The sequence below is a fragment of the Spermophilus citellus genome (genome assembly GCF_964194105.1).
Source record: "Spermophilus citellus genome assembly, chromosome: 4".
Taxonomy (NCBI): Eukaryota; Metazoa; Chordata; class Mammalia; order Rodentia; family Sciuridae; genus Spermophilus; species Spermophilus citellus.
Genome location: NC_138185.1, coordinates 217,508,505 through 217,533,935, shown reverse-complemented (window position 1 = coordinate 217,533,935; position 25,431 = coordinate 217,508,505). Strand labels below are relative to the sequence as shown.

Here is a 25,431-nt window from a genome sequence, read left to right as displayed (position 1 = left end):
GGCCTAACAAACACAGCCCCTGGCATCCTTTTCTTGTTCCAGCTTAATGACAATATCTGTGATGCTTCCCCACGGAATGTGAGATGAAGTTTGACATTTTGCTTTTCCTAATTTTAGAAAAATGTTAAAGATTTATTTTAAGAATGAATACCAAATTTTATTAACTGCCCTTGTGACATTCGTTAAGACCGCACACATGCATTTCATTATGTAGTAGATTAGCTACTATCAGACAGCTGGCTTTCCAAGGGACTCCACTTGGTCCTGGTGGATGCTGTCACGAACAAATTTGGTCTTTGGGTTTGCTAATGCTTACTTGGTTTTCCACTTGCATTTTGTGTAAGTGGGATGAGTGTGGGGGGTGTGCATGAGTAAATCCCCTGGGCTTCGAGTCCAGGCCAGTCCTGACATCTCTGGGACCTAAGACAACGAGGCTATGAATAAAGGCCCTTGGGGCAGAGCACAGACAGAAGCCCACACTCTCTGTGCCTAGGCATCGAAAAGGTGCGAACCAAACTGCTGAACCACTAAATAACATATTTTATCTTGCCTTCTCAAATATACTCATCCAATGACCAAAAAAAAAAAATGATAAAGCTATGACTTCTTATGACTTTTTAGTATAGCTACACTGTAGCAAAATATTTTTTAAAAAATGACTCTAGGGGCTGGGGCTGGGACTCAATGGTAATTACCTGACATGTGCGAGGCACTGGGTTCAATTCTCAGCACCACATATAAATAAATAAAAATGAAGGCCTATCAACAGCTAAAAAAGCACTTTTTAAAAAATTGACTCTACTCATTACCATGTATGTATGTCTGGCTGCTCTTGTGATAGACAGTCAATATCTGGTTATATAATAGAATATATTAACATGAAATCCTAAGAACAGTATTTTAATCCTTACATTTCAGCAAAATCTCCTGTCATTATAATCAATATTAGCACACAATATTTTCTATTGATAGTAATGAGCTAAAGGATTAAAAATAAACTTGTTTTTTTTTTTTTTGGTGTTAGAAATTGAACCCAAGGGATGCTCTGCAACTGATCCACATCCTCAGCTTTTAAATTAATTAATTAACTAATTAATCAATCATATTTATTTATTTATTTTGAGACAGGGTTTTATTAAACTGCTGAGGCTGGCCTTGGACTTTCAATCCTCCTGCCTCAGCCTCCTGAGCTTCTGGGATTATAGGCATGCATCACCATGCCCAGCTAAAATATAATTAAATGCCAAGTACTACATATAAAATATGAGTATATTTTTATAAAAATGTAAAAGAAGAATTTTCCTATTTTTGAGTCATGATTTTTTTTCTTCTAAAATATTAAAAATCATCTTTTATTAGATAAGGTTATACAAATATGATTAATGTGCAATTTTAAGTCAGAATTATTGAAATAAAGCAGAACTTAAATGTAAATTTAATTAGATCTTATTACATATTATAGGAAATATAAAACCATCTGCAGTTCTAGCAGAGATGCCATGTGTGGTTGTATGGATCGATGTTTAGACAAACTTAGGAGTAACATGAATTCTTAGCATTAAAAACTTTCCTCAGCTGTCACGAGCATCTGGAAATACGCTAATTCACGAGTACCTTCAGAAGCACTTGTTGTAACACAGAATGAGGCAGAGAGAGGAACAACCGTACTCCCAGAACACGCCACTGCTCAAGAGCCTCCTGCACTTTTGCTGTCTGAGGCGACGGTTTGGCAAATCTGCTATTCGTCTTCCCTCTTCCCAAGAACTCTGCCTTTCCCAGGCTCAGTGCAGGGTCTGTCTCCAAAATCAACAGAAACACAACCCACAATCCCTCCCGGCTCCGGCACACACTTATCTTTTTTCTGATGACGTGGATAAGAGACAAGAGGAGTGTTTCAGTTTCTATGGGTCCTGAACGGTGTCAGCGGATAAGAATGCGTGTTAGGGTTGTGTGGCCAGCGCTGAGCACCCGACTCTCAGAGACAGAGGTGCCACCGGCTCTTCAATTCATTTGTATGTGCATATATATATATATATATGTGTGTGTGTGTGTGTGTGTGTGTGTGTGTGTGTTTCTGTAACTTACCTTCACATGGATCTACAACCAATGTGTCTATATACACACACAGAGAGATACACACATTATATGTATACTTTCCTACATAGGTATATTTCTCAAGTCTATCTATCTACCATTCATCTATCAAGAGGAACAAAAACAAATGTGGTACAATGTCAATAGCTAGTAAATCTAGGAGACAGACGGCTGTTGGTTGTGCAATTCTTTTAACTTTTCTGTGTATTTGATATTTAAAAAATCCTGTTTGCTTCTTTCCTCTTGTTTGTTTTGATCTCAACCTTGTCTTTAACAGAGCAAATGCTCTATCTATGTAGTGGTCTAGTCTTTGCAGGGCTTTGGGCATCCCCACAATTGACCTCTTCCCTGTGTAGCTGTTAGGGGATCGGCAGGTTTGGGAGAGCTGTTAGGGGATTGGCAGATTTGGGAGTTTCCTGGGTATGTACTTTGGAGGGGAATAGGAAAAAAAAATTGAAAATAAATGCAAGGGGATAGTTATAAAAATCGGAAGTGGGCTCTGGACGTGGGCTTTCAGGGAGGAGGGAAGTGAAGGCCAAGGGAGGCTGATAGAGGGGAGACCCTGGTGGAGTGAGTGAGTGATGCTGGGGGTTGGTGGGCTGTGGCCAAGGGCAGGAGACCCAGCTTCTAAGAGCATCACTTGAAGGATGGTCAGTTATTTGTCATGACAGAATCTGGGGATCAGAGGGAGACTGCATCAAGGGCTAACCAAAGGAGTCAGGGCGAATTTCCTGAACATTCCAGAGTCAGCCATTAGAAGCCAAGGGCAGAAACTCATTCCAAACTTCCTTGGACAAGGCACTTTGCCTGTCTGAGACTCCGTTTCCTCATCTGTAAAACAAGTCCCACCCTCAGAGGGTTAGTGCTCTTGGACGGAACCACTTGAAACTGTTAGCAACCACTTTTGATCTGCAAAAATGTGACTCCTTAGAGTTCAGTCTGATATTTTAACATTTCATTCCTTTTTATTTTAGTTGTAGATGGATACAATACCTTTATTTTATTTGTTTATTTCTATGTGGTGCTGGGGATCAAACCCAGTGCACCACACATGCTAGGCAAGCACTCCACCACTGAGCCACAACCCCGGCCCACATTTTATTCTTTTCAATAAACGTCATGTATTATATTTCCAATGCAATATAGTTTAATAGTTTGAAGTGCTGGTTTATAATTTCCTAACTTGGAGGTTGTCACATGCTTCCTCAGGCCTTGAGGTCCCCGCTGTTCGAACAAAGGGCACGTCTGTCTGCAGAGCACCCCTTACCTGTGGCCCAGGGTCTGCATGACTCGGGTTCAGGGACTGATTTCTTCTAGCCCACATATGGTCATTTCTCTCTGGATATTGGCCAGCCTTGGGGTTGGCTTCCGAAGGCTAGGGCTGGGTGACAAGCTCTGCCAAGGTGCTGGGGAACCCAGGATTCCAAAGGCAGAAGTGGGTACCAGAGCCAACCTGCTGAGCCTGGGCAGACGCCTGGAGAGGGGCTGAGTGGCCTGGCTGCGTGGTCAGGGCTCCTTGGCACAGGGTTCTGGGTCCCAGCACTTCTGAGTGGGGCTGATTCCCCAGCGTGCTGGAGAGTGCCGTGGACCGTCAGATTACTGTGGGTACAGGATGTTTTGTCCTTGACTTGGAGACTTTTATTTATTGTTCCACTTCCTGTTGGGTTTCTCTGTCAAGACACAGCATCAAAGAATTTGAAAATGAACTTTGTGTGCACATGAAAGCATTACGTCACCAGGGCTGGCCCTTTCCCATAACCACGTAGGATAAAAATGTCACGTCACTGGTCCTTGGGAGTCATTTGGCACAAGGACTGTATTTTGGAAGAGCTGAGGGGGATGATAATGAGAAGGAGGGTCCTTGTTTAGGAATCAAGATCCTTTGAGTCATGAATTCAGAAGACGGGAGGGACTTCAGGAGCCCACAGTCCAGCTGCGTGTTAACGGGAGGACCCATGACATTGATTTGAAGTGATTAAAGGCTCTGACTCTCGGTGGCTCCTTTTAAGGAATCTTGGGCAAGGCTGTCCACTTTCTGTCCCCCCAAAGGCAAGACGCTGTGTCGATGACTGTCCTGGGCTCGTGGGCCTCGGGCTCAGCAGGGGGAAGGCGCTCCACAGGGACATTGTGGAAGGGTCTCCATCCATTGTGAGGGCTGGTGACCGCACATAGATCAAGAGCACCTGGCCAGGCAGGCCGTGGGACACGCCTTCAAAGAGAGGGACAGTGGAAGGACGGCGGTGAGTGAGGTGTTGGTTCCGGAATGCCTCTCGGGAGCTGAAGGCAGGTTGGGAAGGGCAGAGACCAACAGGGAGCAGGGCTGCTTCCACCGGGGGAGGGGGAGGCGTTGGCTAGTGACAGGGTGTGTGTCCTGCTGCTGCCGAGAGGCTTCCTGGTGTGGTTCAGGTCGGCAGGCACAGCGAGCAGGGAGGCAGACATCTGGGATTCCCGTCAATCCCCCAGTGAAACTCGGATTCAACTTGGGGTCTTCCTGATTCTCACACTCCTCCTGCCTCCCCATGGCCAGCTGCTTCCTGGTGGGCCCTGAAGGATGGGGGCTTCGTCCCCACCCTCTCCAGAAGTCCCCTGGGTCCCAGATGTATCATTGCCATTCCCCAAAGTGATATTCACCGACAACAGTTAGGGAAACAGAAAATTCTCCATCTGCAGCGTTAACGATGGTTCTTGGCTTTCTTAGGGCAAAGGCAGCTTCTAAGCTAAGAGGGTGGAGAATCCGAGAGCCTTTCTGGGGGAACTGGGGGTTTACTCAGAAAACAAAGCCACACCTCTCTGCCAAGATGGAATGAGAACTGACCTTCTAAGAGACACCAAGCTCGGGTCTTAAGCTTTTCTATGGGAAGATCACCAAAATAAACTTAGGGCTTCCAAAGGGACTATTCATCTTATGCTTCAGAAATACAAGAAACTCAATGTAGCGGGAAATTATGGTCCATCGCCTTGAACCTTCTAGGTATGAGATTTCCGAGGCATCTAGGGTGACAATACTTGGTTTTTGTTCCCATCCTTATTTCAGGTTGGCTTTTGAATAGGTAAAGTCTTCCTCTAATCCTCTCCCAGGCACCCAAACCCCTTTCCCAAGGCAAACACTTAGGAGTACCTAACCTATTCATACACAAAGGGCAGCCCATATCCCCACTGGTCTGCGTCTTGCTCTATTCACATCCTTGGTGTACATTGGTGATCTTTCCGTGTCACTTCATGGAGGACCACAGAGTTTATTAATTCTTCTTGTCTGCGTCATACCCATTGTATGCACCGAACATCATTCATATAAACCATTGGCCACTGGGCAGAGGTGCACAGAGGTGAACATCTGGCTCCAACGGCCTCCACTTGAAGGTGATGTGCTTCTGTCACGTTGGTTGATTGAAGCAAATCCCAAGAACCTCTGTGAACAGCAGCAGTGATCACTCACAAAACTTACAGAGTCAACCTTTTCTTTCCAGATGATACCTGCCGTCTCAGCCCTACGTAATGACCGACCCACTTTTCTCCACGGATTTGAAGTATCTTTTTATATTCTCACTCTATTACCTATTTGGACAATTTACATGTTCCCTGTTCTGTTTTATCGATCAGTCTTTCTACTCACGGAGGGCACTGTTTTAATCACAGTCATGAACTGCACGCCACTTTGATGGCCAGCTGTCCACACGACAGTGGTTCTACAGTACACCACCTTGTGAAGCTGCAGCATCTCGGCTTGGGTCTGTCACTCTGGTGTTTGCACATAGGTGACATCACCTCATGATGCATTTCTTAAAATGTATCTCTGTTGTTAAGCTATATATGTTTTATGGTTAATAGATCGTAATTTTACTGTTAAGGGTTTTAGAATATGCTTTAGTATTTTGTAGAGCTAGTCCTCCCTCCAAAGACTTTTTTTTTTCCAGAATTTTACTGACTTTTGTAATGACTTATTTTTCATAGGAATTTATTTATTTGTTTGTTTGTTTACTTGTTTATTTATTTATGGCACTGGGGATTGAACCCCAGGCCACTCGAGCACTGAAGTACATCAGTACCCCTATTCTATTATTTTGAGCCAGCGACTTGCTAGTTGCTGAGGCTGGCCTTGAACTTGGACCCTTCTGCCTCAGGCTCCCGAGTCAGGGGGGTTACAAGGGTAGGCGACCAGGCTTGACTTCACAGGAATCTTAGAACCAGCCTGTCCTCAGTGCGTGCTGCGTGCTCCTACCCAAGGCCTCCAAGGGCCTTCTGATTGCCCATGGCTTTATGTTCTTGAGCAGCACTTAAGATTTCTCCTCACCTCTGGCTGGCTGACGTCGCAGGTTTGTTCTTGAGGGTTTGTCCTTGTTATTGTAAGAGAAAGAGGCCATTCTCCCTGCCTCCTTCTTTTCCTTCTTCTTCCTTCTTCTCCCTCCTCTTCTCCATCTCCTTTTCCTTATTTTTCCTTCTCCTGCTCCTTTTCTGTGAAAGTCATTAATTTCTCCAAACCCTTTTTAAGTCACTAACCTGGAGGCAGAGAGTGGGAAACAGGCCCAGCCCACATCAGCTTGAGGCCAGTCCACTTGCTCCAGGACTGTTTTCTTCCTGTCTGTCACGGGCACCGACGATGACCTTGGGCTGTTATTTCCAAGGTTCTTTCGTTGGGGAGGTTGCCAAGGGGGCGGCAGTTTGATATTAGGCCATAAAAGCATCTTTTTGAGAACTCCCAGCTTAAGCAACACAGGTGCTTCCCAAGCAGTGAAGCAAACTGAAACGTCACCCGAACCAGGGACCTAGCCCAGGGCTCCAAATATCCGGTGCTCTGTGAGAGAGCTTTGGCATCGCTGAGCCCAGCCCCGGGGTGTTAGAGCTGAAGGGAACTTAAACTTAGCTAGAGCAGTGCTTCTCAGCCCTGGCTGGCCTACGAGGATCACCAGGGAACTTGTAACGAACACAGATTCCCAGGCTCACCCCAGGCCAATGACATCTAGGGATCCTGGTCACTAGAAGGCCTCTCAGGTGGTTTTGTTGCAAGCTCAGGTGGAGAACTAGCCCTCAGACGAACACCCTCACTGAGCAGGAGAGGAGGACTGTGGCAAGGGAACCACCCATGGCCAGGCTGAGACCAGAATAGGCGTCCAGGACCCCCAGCCTGGCGGCAGCAGCCGGGGCCCCCTGAGGCTGCCTGAGACTAGTGCACGCAGGGCTTTAGGTTGTGTCTTTTGGGGGCTACGTTGCCCTGATCCACAAGGAGGGGGTATGAAACACCCTGGGCAACTTGCCCAGCATCACACAGCTTAGAGGGCAACATTCAGGGGACAACCGTGAGCCCCCAGCCAGCTTCTCACCCCCATCACCTAGGGGCCTGGAGATACTCAGGGCCATTTCTCTTTCCCGTAGAAATAAGAAGTTACATCATGTGACTGCTAGGAATTGTGTAAAATTTGAATATTTTCAGGACTGCAATCCACCCCTTCTCACTTGAGATCCTAAATAGACAGGGAGCAGAATCACCAGCCTGGAGCAGGGTGGGGACGCCAAGGGCCACAAGCTGATCCCTCAGAGAAGCAGGGGTTGGTCCCCCGCTAGCCAGGGCGGTGGGTGAAGACTGAAAGAGAAGAAGAGCCAGAAAACTGTGAGCCACTGAGGACGTGCAGCATGACCCCACTTCTGGGCTTACGTGAAGAGTGCGGCAGTGAACCTGGGCAGAGACCTCTCTGGGATCCTGCTTCCAATTCTTTTGTACCCAGAAGTGGGATTGTGGGATCAGACGGTGGGTCCGGGTGTAATGTTGTAAGGTGTCACCATCCCTGTCACAGCTGTCACCCATCTTCCATTGCTACCAGCAGCGCACACCAAGTGCTCTGGTTTCTCCACAAACTCACCGACTCTTATTTATTGATAATAGCCATCCCAACAGACAGGAGGTGCTACCTCATGGGGTTTTGTTTGTTTGTTTGGGGGTACTGAGGTTTGAACTCAGGGATGCTCTACCACTGAGCTACATCCCAGCCCTTTGTATTTTTTTTTTTTTTTTTTTGAGACAGGGTCTTGCTAAGTTGCTGAGGCTGACCTTGAACTTGCGATCCTCCAGCCTCAGCCTCCCGAGTTGCTGGGGTTACAGGTGTGCACCACTGTGCTGGCTTTGCTGTGAGGTTTTCATTTGCATTTCCTGGTGACAGGGGTGTTGAGCATCTTTCCATTTGCCCACTGTATTTTGTATGTCTTTTTGGAGAGGAGTCCTTTCCCCAATTTTCCCCCACATTTTTATTGGTGCATTATAGTCGTACTTAAGATGGGACCTGTTGTTACGTATTCATACATGTACATAGTGTAGTGATGTAACTCGGCCAATATCACTCCCCAGCATTCCCCTCCTTAACTCCTCCCTCTCCTTGGTCCCTTTCCTCTGATCATCTCCCTTTGATCTTCATGAGCTCCACCCCCACCTTTATTTTCCTTTTTCCTCTCTAGCTTCAGCATATGAGAGTGAATACATGACCCTTGACCTTCTGAGTTTGACTCACTTCTTTTAATACAATGGTCTCTAGTTCCACTCATGTTCCTGCAAAAGACATAATTTAATTTTTCTTTATGGCTGAATAAAACTCCATCATGTGTATAGACCATATTTTCTTGATCCATTCATCCATGGATGGACATCTAGGCTGGTTCCGGAGTTTGGCAGTTGTGACTTATGCTGCTATAAACCTGTGTATGTGTGTACACTGTAGCATGTTGATTTAATTCTTCAGGATAAACACTGAGGAGTCTTTTAAGGAAGCGCCATACTGATTTCCACGGTGGTTGCTCTAATTTACAGCCCCACTAACAGTGTAAAGAGTGTTCCCTCCACGTCCTCTCCAGCATCTGTTACTGTTTGCTTTCTTGACGACTGCCATTCTGACTGGAGTGAGATGAAATCTCAGTGTATTTTGTGTTTCCCTAATTGCTAATGATGTTGAACATTTTTTTTTCATAGATTTGTCAGCCATTTGTGTTTCTTCTTTTGAGGAGCGTCTGTTTAATTTGTTTGCCCATCTAGTAATGGGATTGATTTCTTCGTGTAAAGTGTTTTGAGCTCTTTATCCATTTCAGATATTAATATCTGAAATAGATAGCAATGATTTTCCCCACTCTGTAGCTCTGTCTTCACATCCTTAGCTCTTGCCCTTGCTCTGCAGGAGCCTTTAATTTGATGCCATCCCATTTACTAACTCTTGGCATTATTTCCTGAGCTTCAGGGGTCCTATTAAGAAAGCCATTGCCTGTTCCTATGTGCTGGAGTGTTCTTGTAGGATTTGCACAGCTTCTGTTCTAATTCCTAGGTCTCTGATCCTCTTTTAGTTCATTGTTGTGCAGGGTGAGAGATGAGGGTCTAGTTCCCCACTCTTTGATGGGTGGGAGATCCTTATGTATTATTCACATTAACTCCTTGTCAGATATACAGTTTGTAAATGTTTTCTCCCATTCCGGAGGTGGCCTACTTACCATGTACATATGATAACATATCATTCAGCTTTAAAAAATAGGAAATTCTGAAATCTGTGACAACATGCATGACCACGGAGGACATTTTGCTAAATGTCCATATTAGACCACTTTCCAGTCACAGAGGGACAACTACCATGTGATGCCACTTATGTGAGGTTTCCACTACAGTCAAACCCATAGACACAGAGGGTAGAAGGGCGACTGCTGGGGTCGGGGAGGGGAAATGGGGAGCAGCCAATCAATGGGCATAAAGTTTCAATTATCCAAGATGAATACATTCTAGAAATCCGCGGTACAACCTTGTGCCTGTAGCTAATATGACCGTGCTGTACCCTGAATAAAGGGTAGATCTGTTGGGAGTCTCCCTGAGAACTCCCCGGGCCTTTCAAACATGGCGGCAGGCAAATTGCCAGTGGACGGCTAGAACTCCCCGGGCCTTTCAGATAAGGAGCCCCTAATGCAACAGGGTGGTGGGCAAGTCGCCAGTGGGCAGATAACAAGTTGTTTTGAAAACCTTCTAATTGGCCCTCCCGTCTTCTGCACTCGTGGACAGTTCGTGCCCCCCATGAATCTTATGCAGGGCGGACGTGCGAGCACCGTAGGTGATGGCCTGACCTTTACTATGATTGGCCCCGGGAGCTTCCTGGTTTAAGATAACTGACTCTCACTTTCTATATAAGCTAGAACCAGCTTGCAGTCAAGTGCTTCATCTTTGTCGCTGCTGTCTGTGTGTGTGCATTTTAATCTCCGACGACGAACCTTGGCCTTTCAAGATCTCGTGCTAAAATTTCTTGTTTATAATAAAGGGAAAAAAGAGGAATTCAGAGGCCCAGCTGACTTGCCAATGTATTTCCTTCTGAGCAGCCCGGGAGCTTTCCGTGTGTGGGCTCAGCCAGCCCTGGGTCCAGTAGGCAGAGCCCCACGTGTGATGGGCACAGCCAGCTGGTTTTAAGGGCCACACCTTCTGGGCTCTCCTAATGAGCAGTGCAGCATCTGGGGCTCGTGCTGCCGACCACATTAGACCAGTTTCCTTAGTCGCCCTCCCCAGGAGCAGGGCAGTCAGGGGACGCCAAGGCTGGCTTGGTGAGATCTTGTCCGGCAGGCCCCCGTGGCCCAGGCCACCCCTCTGGCTCCGTCTTCAGGGAGACCTGTAGACCTGTGAAGTGACAGCACTGTAGGGCAGGAGGCCAGCTCCAAGGTCCCTGGAAACAACTTTTCCTGCTTTGCTTTGGGGGCCTGTGAAGTTTTCTGTCTTGTCTCCCAGTTGCCTCCCTCTGCCAGCCACGTCCAGGGCTCTGCTGTCCGTCTCCCCAGCATGCTCCACGTGTGCCTGCATGTGAGGGTGAGATATTCTTCTCCCCTGCTCCCTTCTGTGCTCTTGGGACCGCCCAGGTCTGCGGTGGGTTCCAGCCAGCCAGACCTGATGGCCCGCAGATCCAGAGTTGGCTCAGACGTGGTTCTTTCTATTGTAGGAGCCAGAGGTGGACCCTTGCTGAAATGCACAGGCCAGGGGGCTCAGGGTGCAGAAGAGGCTTGGGGGGTGCTATGGGATCTGGGGGGGCAGACTTCACCTCTGTTTGGGAGACTCTGTCCCTGAGTTTCCTAGGCTGACAAATGCGAGGAGCCCTAGTTGAGGCAGGGTTCACAGGGCGGGGGAATATCCCTCAATTCTGAAACAGTGCCTGGCCTCCATTTACCAAGGGGCGGACAGAGGCTCAGAGTGACCAAGCCACTTAGAGTCACACAGTTGGTGGCTGGCATCCAGTCATCTCCTAGCTCCCCTGGCCCCCAAAGTCTTTCCAAAGTGCCACTGGTTCTCTTTGTCCTTCCTGGGTTGAATCTGCTCCGTCCTGGCACCATGGTCTCACCTCTGGCCAGCACAGTCCTTCCCCTTCTGCCGTGAGCTCCTTGAGTTCTGGCTAGCCTGAGTGTGGCAGGATGGTCTGTCCCATGTCACCTGTGCTTGTTGGTCCCAGAGGTATATTGGCCTTTGAGCTTCCTCGTTGCAGGACTCTGGGGCCATGACAGCTGGAGGGCCCCTCCTGGCCTAGGTATTGTGAGATGTCTGAACCACATCATCTCTCAGAGTGTGGGTCTGGGCCAGGAGCCTGGCCAAACTGGAGGGGCAAAGCATATGAGTCCCTTCAGTGGAGATGGGCAGAGGTAGGGTGCACCGAGCTTCAGTCCTCGCAGAGATCCAGTGGTGACCCTTTTTCTAATCAAGGTCACAGGCCCAGGCCCAGGGATTGCACGTTTTGGGGGCCACTGTCCAGCCACTCAGGTGGTGACAACAGTGTGCCCTCCTCTGGCACTGACCTGTTGTGAGGAAAGCTCTAAACACCTCACCTTCATTGACTCCTTCCACCTCCATACCCTGTGGAGCAGGTGCTGACATCACCCCTATGCATGATGAGGGTGCTTCCCGTTCATTTATACAGAGATGGAGGAGTGAAATGTGCTACCAAGTACAGACCAAGCAGGGACATGAACTGGCTCCCAACCAGTAGGCGGCCGTGCCCCTGGGTGAGGTGGGTCACTGGCGGGCATGGAGATAACTTATAGGCCTTCCATGTCACCAGCTCCTTTACTATTAGAGACTTGTAGCCTCTGGGTGTTACACAGAATGGGCCTGAAGACAGGTGTTCTGGTAGGACCAATGGATGCAGGCTGAACTTCTTGCTGGACTCTTCTCTGAAAGGCTGACTTGTCCAGGGGGGTTGGGGTCCCAGATAGCAGCCCCTGGGCTCTGACCATTCCTCCAAACATGCTATGTTGGCCTGATCTTATAATTTCTTTCCTCTTAAAATATAAAATCTGCTCCACTCTTCACCATATACCCCCAAACCCTACCCCAAAGCAGCTGCTTAGATCAGGGTGTCGGGTGCCAAATGACTTTGTCTTCTCCATGGGCTCTCTGGCAGGGTGGGTTCCTACCCCCATTCTCACCCCCACCATTTAAGTTCTGTGAGCACATGCCCAGTGCCTGGCATACAGCAGGCACTCAACTGATGCTTGTGGAATGAGTGATGGAAGGGCCATTCAAGAGAGCCAGCCCAACCTGTGCTGGGATCCCTGCTGGCTCTGGCTCTTGGCCTCTCTTGGGCCAAGGAGCTGGGGTTCTGCTGTCCTGGGCTCTGGTTGTGAGGCCTCAGTTGCTGCAGCCTCCACCCCCCACAGGGTCAGCAGGAGACACCTACAGAGGCTGGAGGGAGCTGAGGCTGAGGCGGGTGTTCCCCAGCAGCCATTCATCCTTCTTTCTCAAGAGAAGCCCTGAGGTCTGTCCTGCAGGTGGTCATCTGAGACAGACCCCCCTTCTCTCTCCCTGCATCTCTGAAGTGGGGTGCACTGTGCAGCCAGAGATGTGTGTAACTTGTGGGCTGAATCATTCATGGGAATGGGTTTGTCCTTCCCCTTCTCCTGCTTGCTCCTTGCTGGTTGGAAGTTGTTGGCACTGTGAGCCCTCTGCGAGCATGCAAGTGGAGAAGACCCCTGGGATGGCACACCCACATGCTCCACCAGCCAGGGCTCCTGATGCCTGGGTGAACTACACGCCAGCCCACCCTGGCACGTGAGGACAAATACAAACTAGTCTAAGCCACTTTCAAAGGCAGCTAACCACTGGTGCCCCTTTGGATCAGGCAGGGATCTCTAGCTCATCATAGTCCTCACCACAGACCCAGTTCTCCCCCCTCCTACTCACTTGTATTTCTCCAGAATCCCTGTAGAAGGTGCAGGGAGAGCAGTGGCCTGGGATAGGGAAAGACTGGCCAGGGCTGACCGGGCTCTGCTCTACTTCTCCTTAGAAACACCTGTTCTGTTTTGTTTTGCTTTTTGGGTACTGGAGATTGAACTCAAGGGCACTCGATCCCTGAGCCACATCCCTAGAGAGACAGGGTCTCACTGAGTTGCTTAGCATCTCATTTTTGCTGAGGCTGGCTTTGAACTCGTGATCCTCCTGCCTCAGCCTCTGGGATTACAGACGTGCCTCACCACGCCCAGCAAACATGGTAAGCACTTTGGCTTAACATCTTCTGTGGGCTTGGGGTACAGGACCCAGATGAGGCTGGAGATCCTGGATTTCAAGTGGGCCATGCACAGACAAAGCAGCTTTGCCAGGCTTTGGGGGACCAGCTCACAGTGGACCCCAGGGTTCTGTCACCCTTTCCTGCCTGTTTGTAATACACCAGCTTAGTGTACCCTGTCTGCATGGGTCTCAATGGACTCAGTCAAGCTGGTCCTCAGTGGACCTGCTTTGCACCAGGTATGGGATTTGGTCTCTCCTGTGTCTGGTCCCAGGCCTGTGTGGCTCCCTTCGGATGCGAGGGCTGAGGTGGAGGGTGATACACACCCGTGGTTTGCTTAAAACCAGGAGAAATATTTAGAACACCTGTTTTCCCCCAGGACACCCATTCATAGGTGACCCTAAAGCATCTCTGTCTGCAGATTTCAAACAGATATTGCCAGACACTTTGCTCAGTCCCACAAAGGGGTCAAAGACCCAATGCCACTCTTCTGCCTTGTTAGTGACACAAGGTCCACCCTTCCTGCTGTCACAGGGGCAAGAGCATTTGGGACCTGCTACTCAAAATGTGGCCACCAGAGCAGAAGCCTCAGCAAAATCACTGAGAAATGCAGGCCCTCAGGTCCCACCCTGGCCTGCTGAAGAGAGTTTTTCTTTTTGTACAGTGGAGTTTGAGAATCATTAACTCGTCTAAATGGGTGAGACCAAAACAGTCAAGGCTTTGAAATAAAATGGCCCGAATCCCAGGACTGCTGCTTGCTGCTGAGCCCTCTTGGATTTATTTCTCAGCTTCTCTAATCCTCAACTATGAAAAGGGAGAAATAATATTAGATTCAACCATAAAAAAGAGCCCTTTTTTTGTAAAATTTAAAAAATGGGCCAAATACAAGCCACTTTCCTATGACCGCACCTCATACTCGTTGGGTTGCTGAGAGACATTATTTTTAAATGAGATACGATCTATAAAGCAAGTGGTGCACAGAGGGTGTTCATCCATGGTCGCTGCCTGTGTGCACCTGGTGGGCAGGGCCTGGATTCCTCTTATTCTTTGCACCTGTGGATACTCATGAAAACCGAGCCAGTGAGCTGGACATCTGCCGCTTCTCATTAGACTTGATTCTGCAACAGAGGGTCGTGGTGCGTGGGCCAGGGTTATCTTTGTGGCTGTGTGAAAATGTCCAAGGGGTCTCGCCCTCTCCACTGAGGCAAAATAGTTCCCAGTTCACTTCCAAAGAGACCCAGTCTCAGACGACCTGATGATGTCACGGGGTGTCTTCACGGATGTCTCCGTGTCCCAGTCAGTGTCTCCTCTCTGTTGGCTCTGAGTCACCCAGCAGGTGCAGAGCTCTACCCCAGCGGGTTCACCACCTTCCCCAGGAAAAGCATGCTGCCCGTTTCTGTGTGGAAAGTCATCACCAGGAAGGGTCGGCTGAACCCAGTGGCTGGAGGGGTGGGGGGCGCACGGTCAGGGTGGGGCCTGGGAGTGAGCTGGATGCTGGTGGCGGTGGCAGCCTCTGAGCCCTTCTCCTCCAGAGTCATGGTGGCCTTATGAGTCACCTGCAAGGAAAATTCTGGAATCATCACTCAACCCCAAATTTCTTTCTCTTTCTTTGCATGACCCCATACTTGTCCATCCATCCACTTACCCCATCACCCATCCTTGCATCTGCCTTTTGAAAAATTCACTCATCTATCCACCTAGTACTCTTAAATACACCTGTCCATCCATCATTGATCCACTGACCCATTTATTCAGCAAACCATGATCCATCCACCTAACCTGTCAACTATCTGCTTAACTATGACTTTATTCATCTACTGCTTATGTGTTCATATAGCCATCTACTCACCCATTCACTTGTCCATCATCCATCAATCATCCATCCACAATCCATGCATCCATTCATCCATCCATTCATCCATCATCCATTCCTCAACCATCCCTCATCCATCCATCCACAATCCATCCATCTCCCCCCCACCCTCCATGCATCACCATACACTCACCACCCATCCATCCTCCCTACATGATCCCCTCTGTTCCCAATCCACCTCTCTGCCCCTCTGTTTAAGTTTCCACTGCTGGCATCTGCATTCTGCAGGTCGCAGTGTACTTTGAATATCACGCCGGCATCTACCCTCCCAATTCTCCACTCATTTCTTCCTGTGTCCATACAACGACTCTTCCACCCATCCTTTACTGATTCTTTCATCCACATTATTTTAATCATTTGCTTTCATTCATTCCATCCCTAATTCATTCATGAATAGATTCAGTAAATATTTATGGAGTATATAGGATCCACAGTGCCAAGCACAGCAGGGGGCTATGGGCACGACTCTCGCAAGGCACTTGTTGTTTGATAGGGCAGAGAAGACATGGAAAACCAAGGGCGGGGGCTTGCCAGGGGAGACTGGTTCTGCTTCAGGAGCAAGGGTGACGGATAAGGTTAGAAGAAGCTCCACAGAGGAGGGAGAATTTGGATTTTTGGAGATGAGTGAAGACACTTCAGGTGGGTTTTTTTGTTTGTTTGTTTGTTTGTTTTAAAGTCCAAGCCAAGACAGGGAGGGGGAAGCTGAGGACATCTATGGCCCCATGAGATTCAGTGGAATGGTACGGCACAGACAGTAGGGGACAGGGCTGGCCAGGGAGCTGGGAGCTAGGATGAGACAATGGAGGAAGCAGATCAGTGAGGAGGGGGCTTCATCCTGGAGTTGGCAGGAGACTTCTGAAGAATATGCTTCAATGGAAACCAAGGAGTGCTTAGAGAGGAAAGAGGTTAAGGAGGATCAGCAAGACCCTGGGCGGGGCCACGGAATGAGGGCGCGGCCACGGAATGAGGGCGCGGCCTGGCTCTAGGATCCAGCTCAGTTCTTGCAGGTGAGGGTACGGCAGTCACAGGTGAGGTCCTTGACCACACATCACCCTCCCGTGAGCTGATGGGTCGAGAGAAGATCACAGGGGACCTCAAGTTCTGGGTGCAAGAGAAACGGGACTGGGAGGAGCTGAACGGGAACCATCTCCCTCATTTACAGAGCGGGCACAGCCTCCTGAGGGCACTGTGGACACCCGTACAAGCCTGGACTTGGGAACTATCTGCCCAGGTCCAAATCCCAGCTCCACCTGTTTCCCCTCATCTATCGCCTTTCAGCTGCTCTGTGCTCTCACCCCTGTATAATTTATGATCTTTTTCTAACTTAGGGGAATTCATTACATCACTCTTCTGTTAAAGCCCTCGGTGGAGTTCTGTCTCACTCTTGGGGAAATCAAAGTCTTATTGATCTTGAAGAGTTCTGTCCTCTCCACCTCCCACGGCACTTCTTCTTGTCTACTGTGTTCCAGCCTCACTGGCTTTGGATGGCGTGGTCATGCCTCAGGGCCTTTGCACATATTGAGCACTCTACCAAGAACTCCTTTTCTCCCCTTATTCAGGTCACTTTCCCATCAAGAACTCCAAGACTAGTGTTCCTTGGACAGACCCCATCCCCACCCGCTTACACTGCTATATCTGTGGGTTTATTGCCACCTGACCTCTTGCAGGTCTGTTTGTGTGCTCATAGTCTGTCCTGCCTCACATCCACCTGATGCCAACTTTGCTCTGCTCATGGCTGTATCTTTGTACCCCAGCTCTGTCCAGGGCCAACCAATTCCTCACTCCACCATCACATCTCTTTTATCACCACTGCTGAGTGTGAAAGTTCACCCAGCCTGAAGCTGGAGGACCCTGTGCTGCTGTGACATTGGACAAGGTGTTCCCCCTGAGACAGGGTCCAGGGTCCCAATCATCAGGTGAGGAAACAAAGGCCCAGAGAGGTGATGTAGCCCAAGGCCACACAGCTAAGGTGAGACAAAGCCAGGCCTCAGGCCTGCCTGGCCTCAAACCCACTGTCCCCTCTGGGGTGTGTGTGACATGCAGGTAATGGGGAGGTGCCCAGGGCTGGTTGAGGAGACAAATGCAGGCCCCGGTGCTCCACGACTTGCCCCGGGCTCAGATCCTGGCTGGACACTAACTAGCGTGGTCACTGGGGGTAATTCCCTTGGCCCCTCCAAGGCCCGTGTGGAGAGTCATTGCCAGGAGCAGGACTAAGAGGCAGGCCTTTGAGGGGATTAGACTGTGGGGGCTCTGATCTCACAAATGGATTAATGCCACCATGGGCAAGGGGCCGGTCACCACAGCAATGGGTGGCCCATTTTCTCTCTGAGCTTTGGCTTGGCCTTCCTCCTTGTTATGACCCAGCCAGAAGGTACTCACCAGGCGAAGCCCCTTCACCTTGGGCTCCCCAGCCTCTGGCACCATGAGGTAGTCAATTTACAGATTACCTGGTCCCTGGTGGTCTGTTACTGAAGCAGCACAGGAACTAATACACTGCAAGCTCAGTCTCATCTACAAAATGGGATGGCAGCACTTGCCTCATCTGTCCACTGGGGGGTGCTGATGTGGCACCTGGCTGGGGCTGGGCCTGGTGAATGTCCTTGAGAAAGCCACAGGGAGGTGTGGGGGCGAGGCTGTCACCCTCCCCCAGCCTCCAGCTCGGCCCTGTGCTTCCTCCCTGGCAGGGGGCTGGCTCTGTGGGTCTCCTTTCATTCCTTTCTGGGGCCTGGCCTGACCTGAGCCAGCTGCAGAGAGAGCCCGCGTCTTGGCCCAGGGGGTCACAGTGGTGTGGGACGGGGCGAAGCCATGGTCCTGAAGGTTAAGGCAGCAGCATGTCACCTTGAGGGGTCCCACAGCTTCCAGGGATTGTCAGAAGCCCCCACTGGGCCCCGCCTGGACTTACCCTAGAGATGCCCAGTCCAGGCTGCCCGGGGAGGCCTCCGCCCACGGGCACTCGTGGGAGGAGCATCTCCAGTCTGGTGGTGCTGGAAATGGAAAATTTGGGCAAGTAGAAGTCAAGTTCTCTGTGGAGAGACAGAAATTGGTTTGCTGAGCAGATCTGGGAAGGGCCTGTGTGAGTCCCAGGGGGCCCCTTCCACCCCAGCTCTCCAGCCAGCCCTGCGGCCTCTCCCTGTGGCCTCTCCCTGCCTCTGGTCTCTGCTCCACTCACCCCCTGCCAGTTGTGGGCGGGGTGAGAGCTTTCTGTGGTGCCCAGCTCCTGTGCTCAGCGTCTGCCTCGTGCCTGCATGTCCAGGGCCTGGGGCTCCAGCCCGTGCACCTGTCCACACGCCTCCCTGTTCCTGCCTCCCTCGGGCTCCTTGGACCAGCCAGGCTGCTCCTCATTCCTGGACACCCTGTCTCACCAGGCCTCTTGGGTCCTTTTCTTTCTTAGGGACATGCTGGGCTGGGGCTTGCTGTGCAGGCTGCCAGACCCCAGCATGGGCAGGTGTCCTCCTCGCCTGCTACCATAGAACAGAGTGACCGTTTACATGTCCCTGTGGTTATCACTGGCCTTCCACCTCTGAGGAAACCCGGATCCTGGGAGGGGAGGCCCTTGCCCAGGGTGCTGCCTGGTCTGCAGCAGAGCCGGGACCAGAACTGGATTCCAGAGTCTTGGTCCAGGGCCCATAATGGTGCTTTCAGGGAGACCAGGGACCTCACCTAGAGGTGACATTGTCTGGGCCAGGTGTGACCAGGCCCAGGAGTGGCAGGGCCGTGGGGTGTGACAGCACCCTGGGGTCTGGGCAGGGAGGTGAGGCCCTGCCTCCTGCCTGCTGGGAACCCACCTGGTCCTGAGCAGACTGTCCCACTTGATCAGCGTCTCGGGCAGCAGGGCCTCCTCCACCTGCCCCAGCTTGCCCCGGTTGGGGAAGACGAAGAAGGTGGTGGCGTTCCCAGCGTGGTCCATCTGCAGCACGGTGCACTGCAGCTCGGGGTCATGGAGGAAGCGGTGGCTGGCCTTCTGCTTCACCATGGGGACCTGCACAGCCCTGCGCTCGTCCAGGAAGAACTCTTTCAGGCTGGTGGCCCCGGGGTCGAAGGGCTGTGCCCACTCAGCTGAGGGGGAGGGAAATGCCACATTGTCCTTGCAGAGAACAGAGGAGGGCCCAGGGTTACCTGTGGCAGCTGGGGTGGGGCTGAGGCACTGAGTCCTGGGTCACACCTGGATGCAGAGCCCGGCTCCATGACCCGCTCCTGACCTGGCCCTTATTACCCAGGTGGCCCTAGGGGCTGAGCCCTCGTCCTGTGTGAGCTTCTCTCTTTCTGTTTTTACAATAATTTAATAGTATTACAATTGCAAAGATACCACCACCTGCTACACCTGGGATTTTGAATGTCCCCCAAGGCCCGTGTGTGGAAGGCTTGTCCCCAAGGTGGTTCAGAGGGACGTGGTGAAAATGTTAAGGGGTGGGGCCTGGTTGCAGGTCTGCAGGTCATGGGGGGACTGTGGGACCCCAGGCTCTCTCTCGTCCTCTCTTTTGCTTCCTGGGTATGGAGTGAGCAGCTGTGCTCTGTCAGGTGCAGGGGCCTGGTGCGCTGCCTGAGCTCAGGCCCAAAGCAATGGGCTGAAACCTCCCATCGGTCGGGACTGGCAAGTGACGGACCCTGACCCCGCAATGGTGGGAGTGCAGGCCTCTTGGCTCTTTTGGAAAAAATAAAGGAGCCTCTTCTTCAGGACTCTCTTGGTGAACCCACATTTCCTGGGACCTTCCAGAGGAGGGGGACCCACGCCCTGTAATTCAGCGGTGGCTCATGGGGCTGCGCACAGGGAAGATCCCAGTCCCCTGCAGCAGAGTCCCCTGTGGAGGAAGAGGGTCTGGTCCTCTGGGGACTTGTCCACCCCCTGAGCCAGAATCCCTAAGGATGAGCTCTCCAGGGAGCTCTTAAGCATATTAAAGGTTTGGAGGTTCTTCTTTGAAAACAATCTCAACAATTAACATTAAGAGGTGGTGGGGAGCCCCATCATGCAGGTAACAGGCAGAAGCATCCAGGATTCAGTGGACAGGCGCTGAGTGCCTTCCATCCAAAAGTCGAGGGAGGCTGAGGAAGCTTCTATTGGTTGTGGGGAGCAGGAGGAGGACATGGCCAGAGCCGGGGACCCAGAAGGATCTTGCCTTGGAGGCGCACCTTACCTCTGAGAGCCACGTGATTCACCAGAACCTCAGTGGCTTCCTCCCCGAGGTCCTCCACCCAGGCCCCAAGCCTCCCCTGCGTCTGCTCCTCCACGTACTCCTTGATGTGTTTCTGGGTGGCCCCGGGGCCCAGGCTGCGGAAACTTCTCTGGCCTGTGGTCAGGAGCAGGTGGGACCCCCGCGTGGGGAGCCTAAGCAGCAGATCCTGGAAGCCCTCCTGGATCTCGGCCTCGGACATCACAGTGAGGTTGAACCCCAAGCCCTCCAGGAGCTGGGTCCTTCTGGCCGCTGGGGCCCTGAGGGAAACTGTGGCCAAGGCCAGGGAGATGCTCGCCGGGGAGAAGAGGATGTTCTCTCCAGGGGCGTCCAGCGCCAGCCGTCTGTACAGGCCGAAGGCAAAGTCGATGTTGCTCACGGAAATTCTGTGGCAGGGCAGAGCCGGCCTGGGAGGGCTGTCCTGGGGGCCAGGGTCCGTGAGCTCAGAGTCTCCTTGGGCCAGAAGAGGAGTTGCAGCCATGAGCACAGTGACCAGCGGCCACCATCCCGAGGCCTCCATCCTCTAGGGTCCTTGGTCTGAAAGTGGAGGCGACCTGCAAGACAGCAATGAGCGCCTCAGTGAGGGCAGAACCCGCCATCTCTGCCACCTCTGCTCTGTGCCAGGTGTCCTCTGTCACCCTCACCACGGCCCAGTGGGGGAGACCTTGTCTTTACACCCCCATTTGAGAGATAAGAAGGCAGATTTAGAAGGGTTAGGAAACTTGCTCAAGGTCCAGCAGCCGGTGGGCGGTGGAGCCAGGACTTGAACCCAGCCTGGGGTGGCGCTGGTGGGTGAGGACTGCACCCGGCCGTCGTCTGTCTGCACAAAGCACCCACACCTGCGCCCGGGTTGCACTGCACTGGGGACACTTAGGGCCACTAGGGGCACTCCTGCCTCCTCCAGGCCTGTCCTTGGGCTGGGGGGCCGCCATGGGTCTCTGCAGCAGCTGAGCCCTTCACTCGACTTTCCTGTGGCCTGGGGGCGGGGACTCCCATCACCAGCCCCCCACAACCTCTCCTGCCTCCTCCTGCTCAGGCTCATCTGATAACTCAGGGGCCTCCCCCAGTGGACCCTTCTTTGAATCCTGGCTCCACCCAATACCAGATCTGTGCCTTGGGGGATCCACTTAGCCCAAATCCCAGATCTGATTCTCACTCCTGGTCTTGGACTTGCAGAGAGTCTGTGAAGAGGAAGGTGAGGAAGGAAGGTGAGGAGGGGAGGAGAGGAGGGGAGGTGGGGAGGGGAGGAGGGGAGGTGCCTGGAGGAACCGGAGGAGAGGGGCGGCCTCAGTGACTTTAGTTAATCACTTTGTCCCTTGGGACGGTGACTTCTGCTCTATGGGATGGTGCTGAGAACCCTCTTGTCACAGGGATGTAGGAGCACAAAGGGACCCAGGAGGTGATACATGATATTGTCCAAAAGGACCTGAGGCCCTGGTGGAGCCTGGAATCTATTTTAGTAAGGGCCTGGGTGGCCTTTCCTCCCCTAAGGAGCCACCGTGGTCCTATGAATGGTAAATCAGAACATGCTCCTCTACCCTGGATGTCCCCGGCCCCTCACACTGGGACAAATCCTATGCCCTCATCCCACCACCTGGAGAGGAAGCCCTACCTGCCAGGCTCTTGCTGGCCTCCCAACCTCATCTCTAATTGTCCTTCCCCTCCCTCCCTTGGCTCCAGCTGCTGCAGCCTTCTTGCAATTCTAGAACTTACCAGGCTTATCGCTGCCTCGGGTCCTTTGCACTTGCTGTCAGCTGTCTGGAACGGCTGTTCTCCAGTTCCTTCCACAGCTCGATGGCTTGCTTCATCCCTCCTCAGAGGCCCCTCCTCAGAGGCCACCTTTTGCGGGCCTTGTTTATCCTGTGTCCTGCTGCAATGACATGGCGTATTTATCTGGCTCCCCACTGGAAGCTCCCTGAGGGCAGACACTCTGTCTCATGCACTGCTCAATTCCCGGTGCTCAGCAGGGTGTGTGCTCAGCAGAGGGATCGTGGTCTACCCTCTGCAAAACCCCATTCTCGGGCTTCGGCCTTCCCTGGCCCTCTGGGACCTCTCCCCCAGCACCAGGCCATTCCCAGCTCCCCTTGCGACAGTCCACTTGGCCCCTCTTGTCCCCTCTGGATTTGGGTAAATGATTGACAGAATCGATCCTCGTCACGTTCCCTTGCTCTGCCATCCATTTTCCGTGTGACCTGGGGCAGCCTTGGACCTCAGTGAATGTGAGCTCCCCCTCTGTATAGGGTAGGGTCAGCGGGCACACAGTCTCTAGGAGAGCCTCGTCTGTCTGCGAAGGTTTGTTCTGTATCATTTATTTCTTGACAGAACCAGCCCGTCTGCTCTTGTCCGCCCGCGTGTGAGAAGGCTGTGAAAAATACCTGTGAGAACGACCGAGAGGAAGAGAGTTTATTTTGGCTGCATGAGGCTCAGCTCATGGTGGGCTGGCTTCATCGCTTCGCACCGAGGTGAGGCAGCAGGTCACTGAGGAAGGGCCTGGGAGAGGACAGCTGCTCAGCTCACAGCAGCTGGGAAACAGAGATAGAGACAGACAGAGACAGAGGAGGGACTGGGGAAGGTAAAACCAGCCAGGAGACGTCCCCAGTCACCCACTTCCTCCAACAAGACCCGCTTCCTACAGTGCCCATCATCTCTCAATAATCCACTCTAATTCAGCAAGTGGATTAATCCACTGATGAGGTCAGAGCCCTCAAGACCCAAAGCCCCGTCTCTGGACATTGCTGCACTAGGGACCAAGGCTGCGCACATGAGCCTTTGGGGTCATGTCATAGACAGACCCTAACGGTCTATTTGCTGCTTGATGAGCCTCTTGGTGGCTTTGGTGAAACATTGGTGCTTGCAGCCCCCAAATTCTTCACTCACTCGAGTCTGCCATGGGCCAGGACTAGAGCTATATTCTGGGGGCAAGAGGGGTGACACATGCCTGCTCACTCTGTGGGCTCAGGCCCAGGGGACAGGGGCACAGAGACAGAGGCAGAGCAGCATGCTCTGCGTACAGGGCTGGTGACAAGCCCATCTAGCGTCCCGACAGCTTGTGAAGCCAGTCATCCTTGCTCTGCCTGGGCTCCCCTGGGTTGTGCGGAGCATGACCTTATCTGGACTCTATTGCTCACCTGCCTTGATGTCCACACCCACGTCTGCCCAACACCTTCCTTCTCTCTTCCCTCTGTTCCCAGGAGGAGAACATGCAGGGGTCTGTCACGAGATTCATTCATTCCTTGGCAATGCAAAGCCTCCTGCTTGCTGAGCTGGGGAGGAAGACACCATCCTGCCCTCGAGTATCAGACAAGCTTTTTATTATGCAAAATTTCAAAAGTGTACAAAAATGGAAAGAGTAGCAGATAAGCCCCTGTATTTCCATCAGCAGATTCAGTTATTTTCAACAAAGATCAATATCATTTTGGGGTACCTCCTGATGTTCCCCCTGTGAAATGCTTTAAAGCAAATCCTCCGTATCATTTCATGGTCACAGATTTAGAACATCAGAACCTGATAGCCTTATCACACCTCAAAAGCAATAATCCCTTAATATCACAAATACTAAGTCATCGTTTCCCCAATACACAAGGCCTTCTCTCTCTCAATCTCTTTGTCTCTCTTCTCACTATTTGTGGTAAAATTCACATAAACAAAGTTACCCTTCTACAGGGGTCAGTTTGGAGGCATTTAGCACACTCACAATGTCGTGCAAACGCCACCTCTATCTGGTTCCATCACCCCTGAGGACTTCACTTCTTTTTATGGAATAAGATATTAGTGGGTGGACACTGGAGTTGGTCCTGCTTTTGGGCCGTTGTGAAGAACACTGCAGTGGACATAGGCTACAAGTGTCTATTCAAGTCCCTGCTGTCAGTGCCTCTGGGTTCATTTTGCTTTTGGAGCAAATAGAAACTGTTTCCCCTGGACACGGCGTCATGATCTTGTATTCCCACTGACTGTGGGGAGTTCCAATTTCTCCATATCCTTAATGACACTTGCTATTTTCCTTTTTAAATTTGATTGGTAGATTGTGGTACTAGGGATAGAAGCCAGGGGCTTACACATACTAGGCAACGTTTTAAAACATTAGGGGTGTCCTGCTGGATGTCACGTGGGTGCTCATGGGGTCTGGGTTTGCATTTCCCTAATGACCAACGATGGTAGCATCCATTTAGGTGCTTGTTAGTTTGCTCATCTTCTTTGGAAACATTGTATTCAAATGCGTTTCTTTTCTGTTTTTGATTGGACTGTGTGTTATTTTATTATTGAGTTGGAAGAGTTCTCCAGATGTTGCAGTATGCTCTCCTTATCATATCAAGGATTGGCAGATGTCTCTACCCATTCTGTAGGTTGACTTTGGACTCTCTTGAGAATGTCTTTTGAGGCACCAGAGTTTTTAATTTTGATAAAGTCCTGTTACCTGTATTTTTCTTTTCTTGCTTGTGCTTTTGGTGTCAGATGTAAGAATCTGTTGCAAATAAAAAACCTTGAAGACTTGCCCCTATGTTTACTTTGAAGAGTCTGATAACCTTAGCTCTTAAAATTTAGGTCTTTGGTCCATTTCATATATGGTGGAGGTTAGAGGTCCCTCCTGACATCTCCTGTTTACTAAGGAATACAGCACAGGACATTTTTTTTCTTTTGGTATCATATTAGTAATATACTTTATTATTATTATTTTTATTTGTTCTACTTAGTTGTCCATGACATTGTACACAAATGGAGCGCAACATTTCAATTCTCTGTTGTACACCGTGTAGAGACGCACCATTTGTGCAATCACACATGTAGCTATGGTAATGATGTCCATCTCATT

The 25,431-nt window shown here is 51.0% G+C and overlaps 1 protein-coding gene across 1 annotated transcript; it reads right to left on the bottom strand.

Annotated features, from left to right (window-relative positions):
- Positions 1-14,926: 14,926 nt before the first annotated feature.
- Positions 14,927-21,141, bottom strand: LOC308648312 (putative serpin A13; the record flags this gene model as incomplete). Its single annotated transcript, XM_081292939.1, has 4 exons — positions 14,927-15,136; positions 18,356-18,476; positions 19,239-19,509; positions 20,586-21,141. The coding sequence occupies 4 exons, from the start codon at positions 21,139-21,141 to the stop codon at positions 14,927-14,929; spliced, it is 1,158 nt and encodes a 385-aa protein (XP_081149065.1).
- Between the last annotated feature and the right edge of the window lie 4,290 nt (positions 21,142-25,431).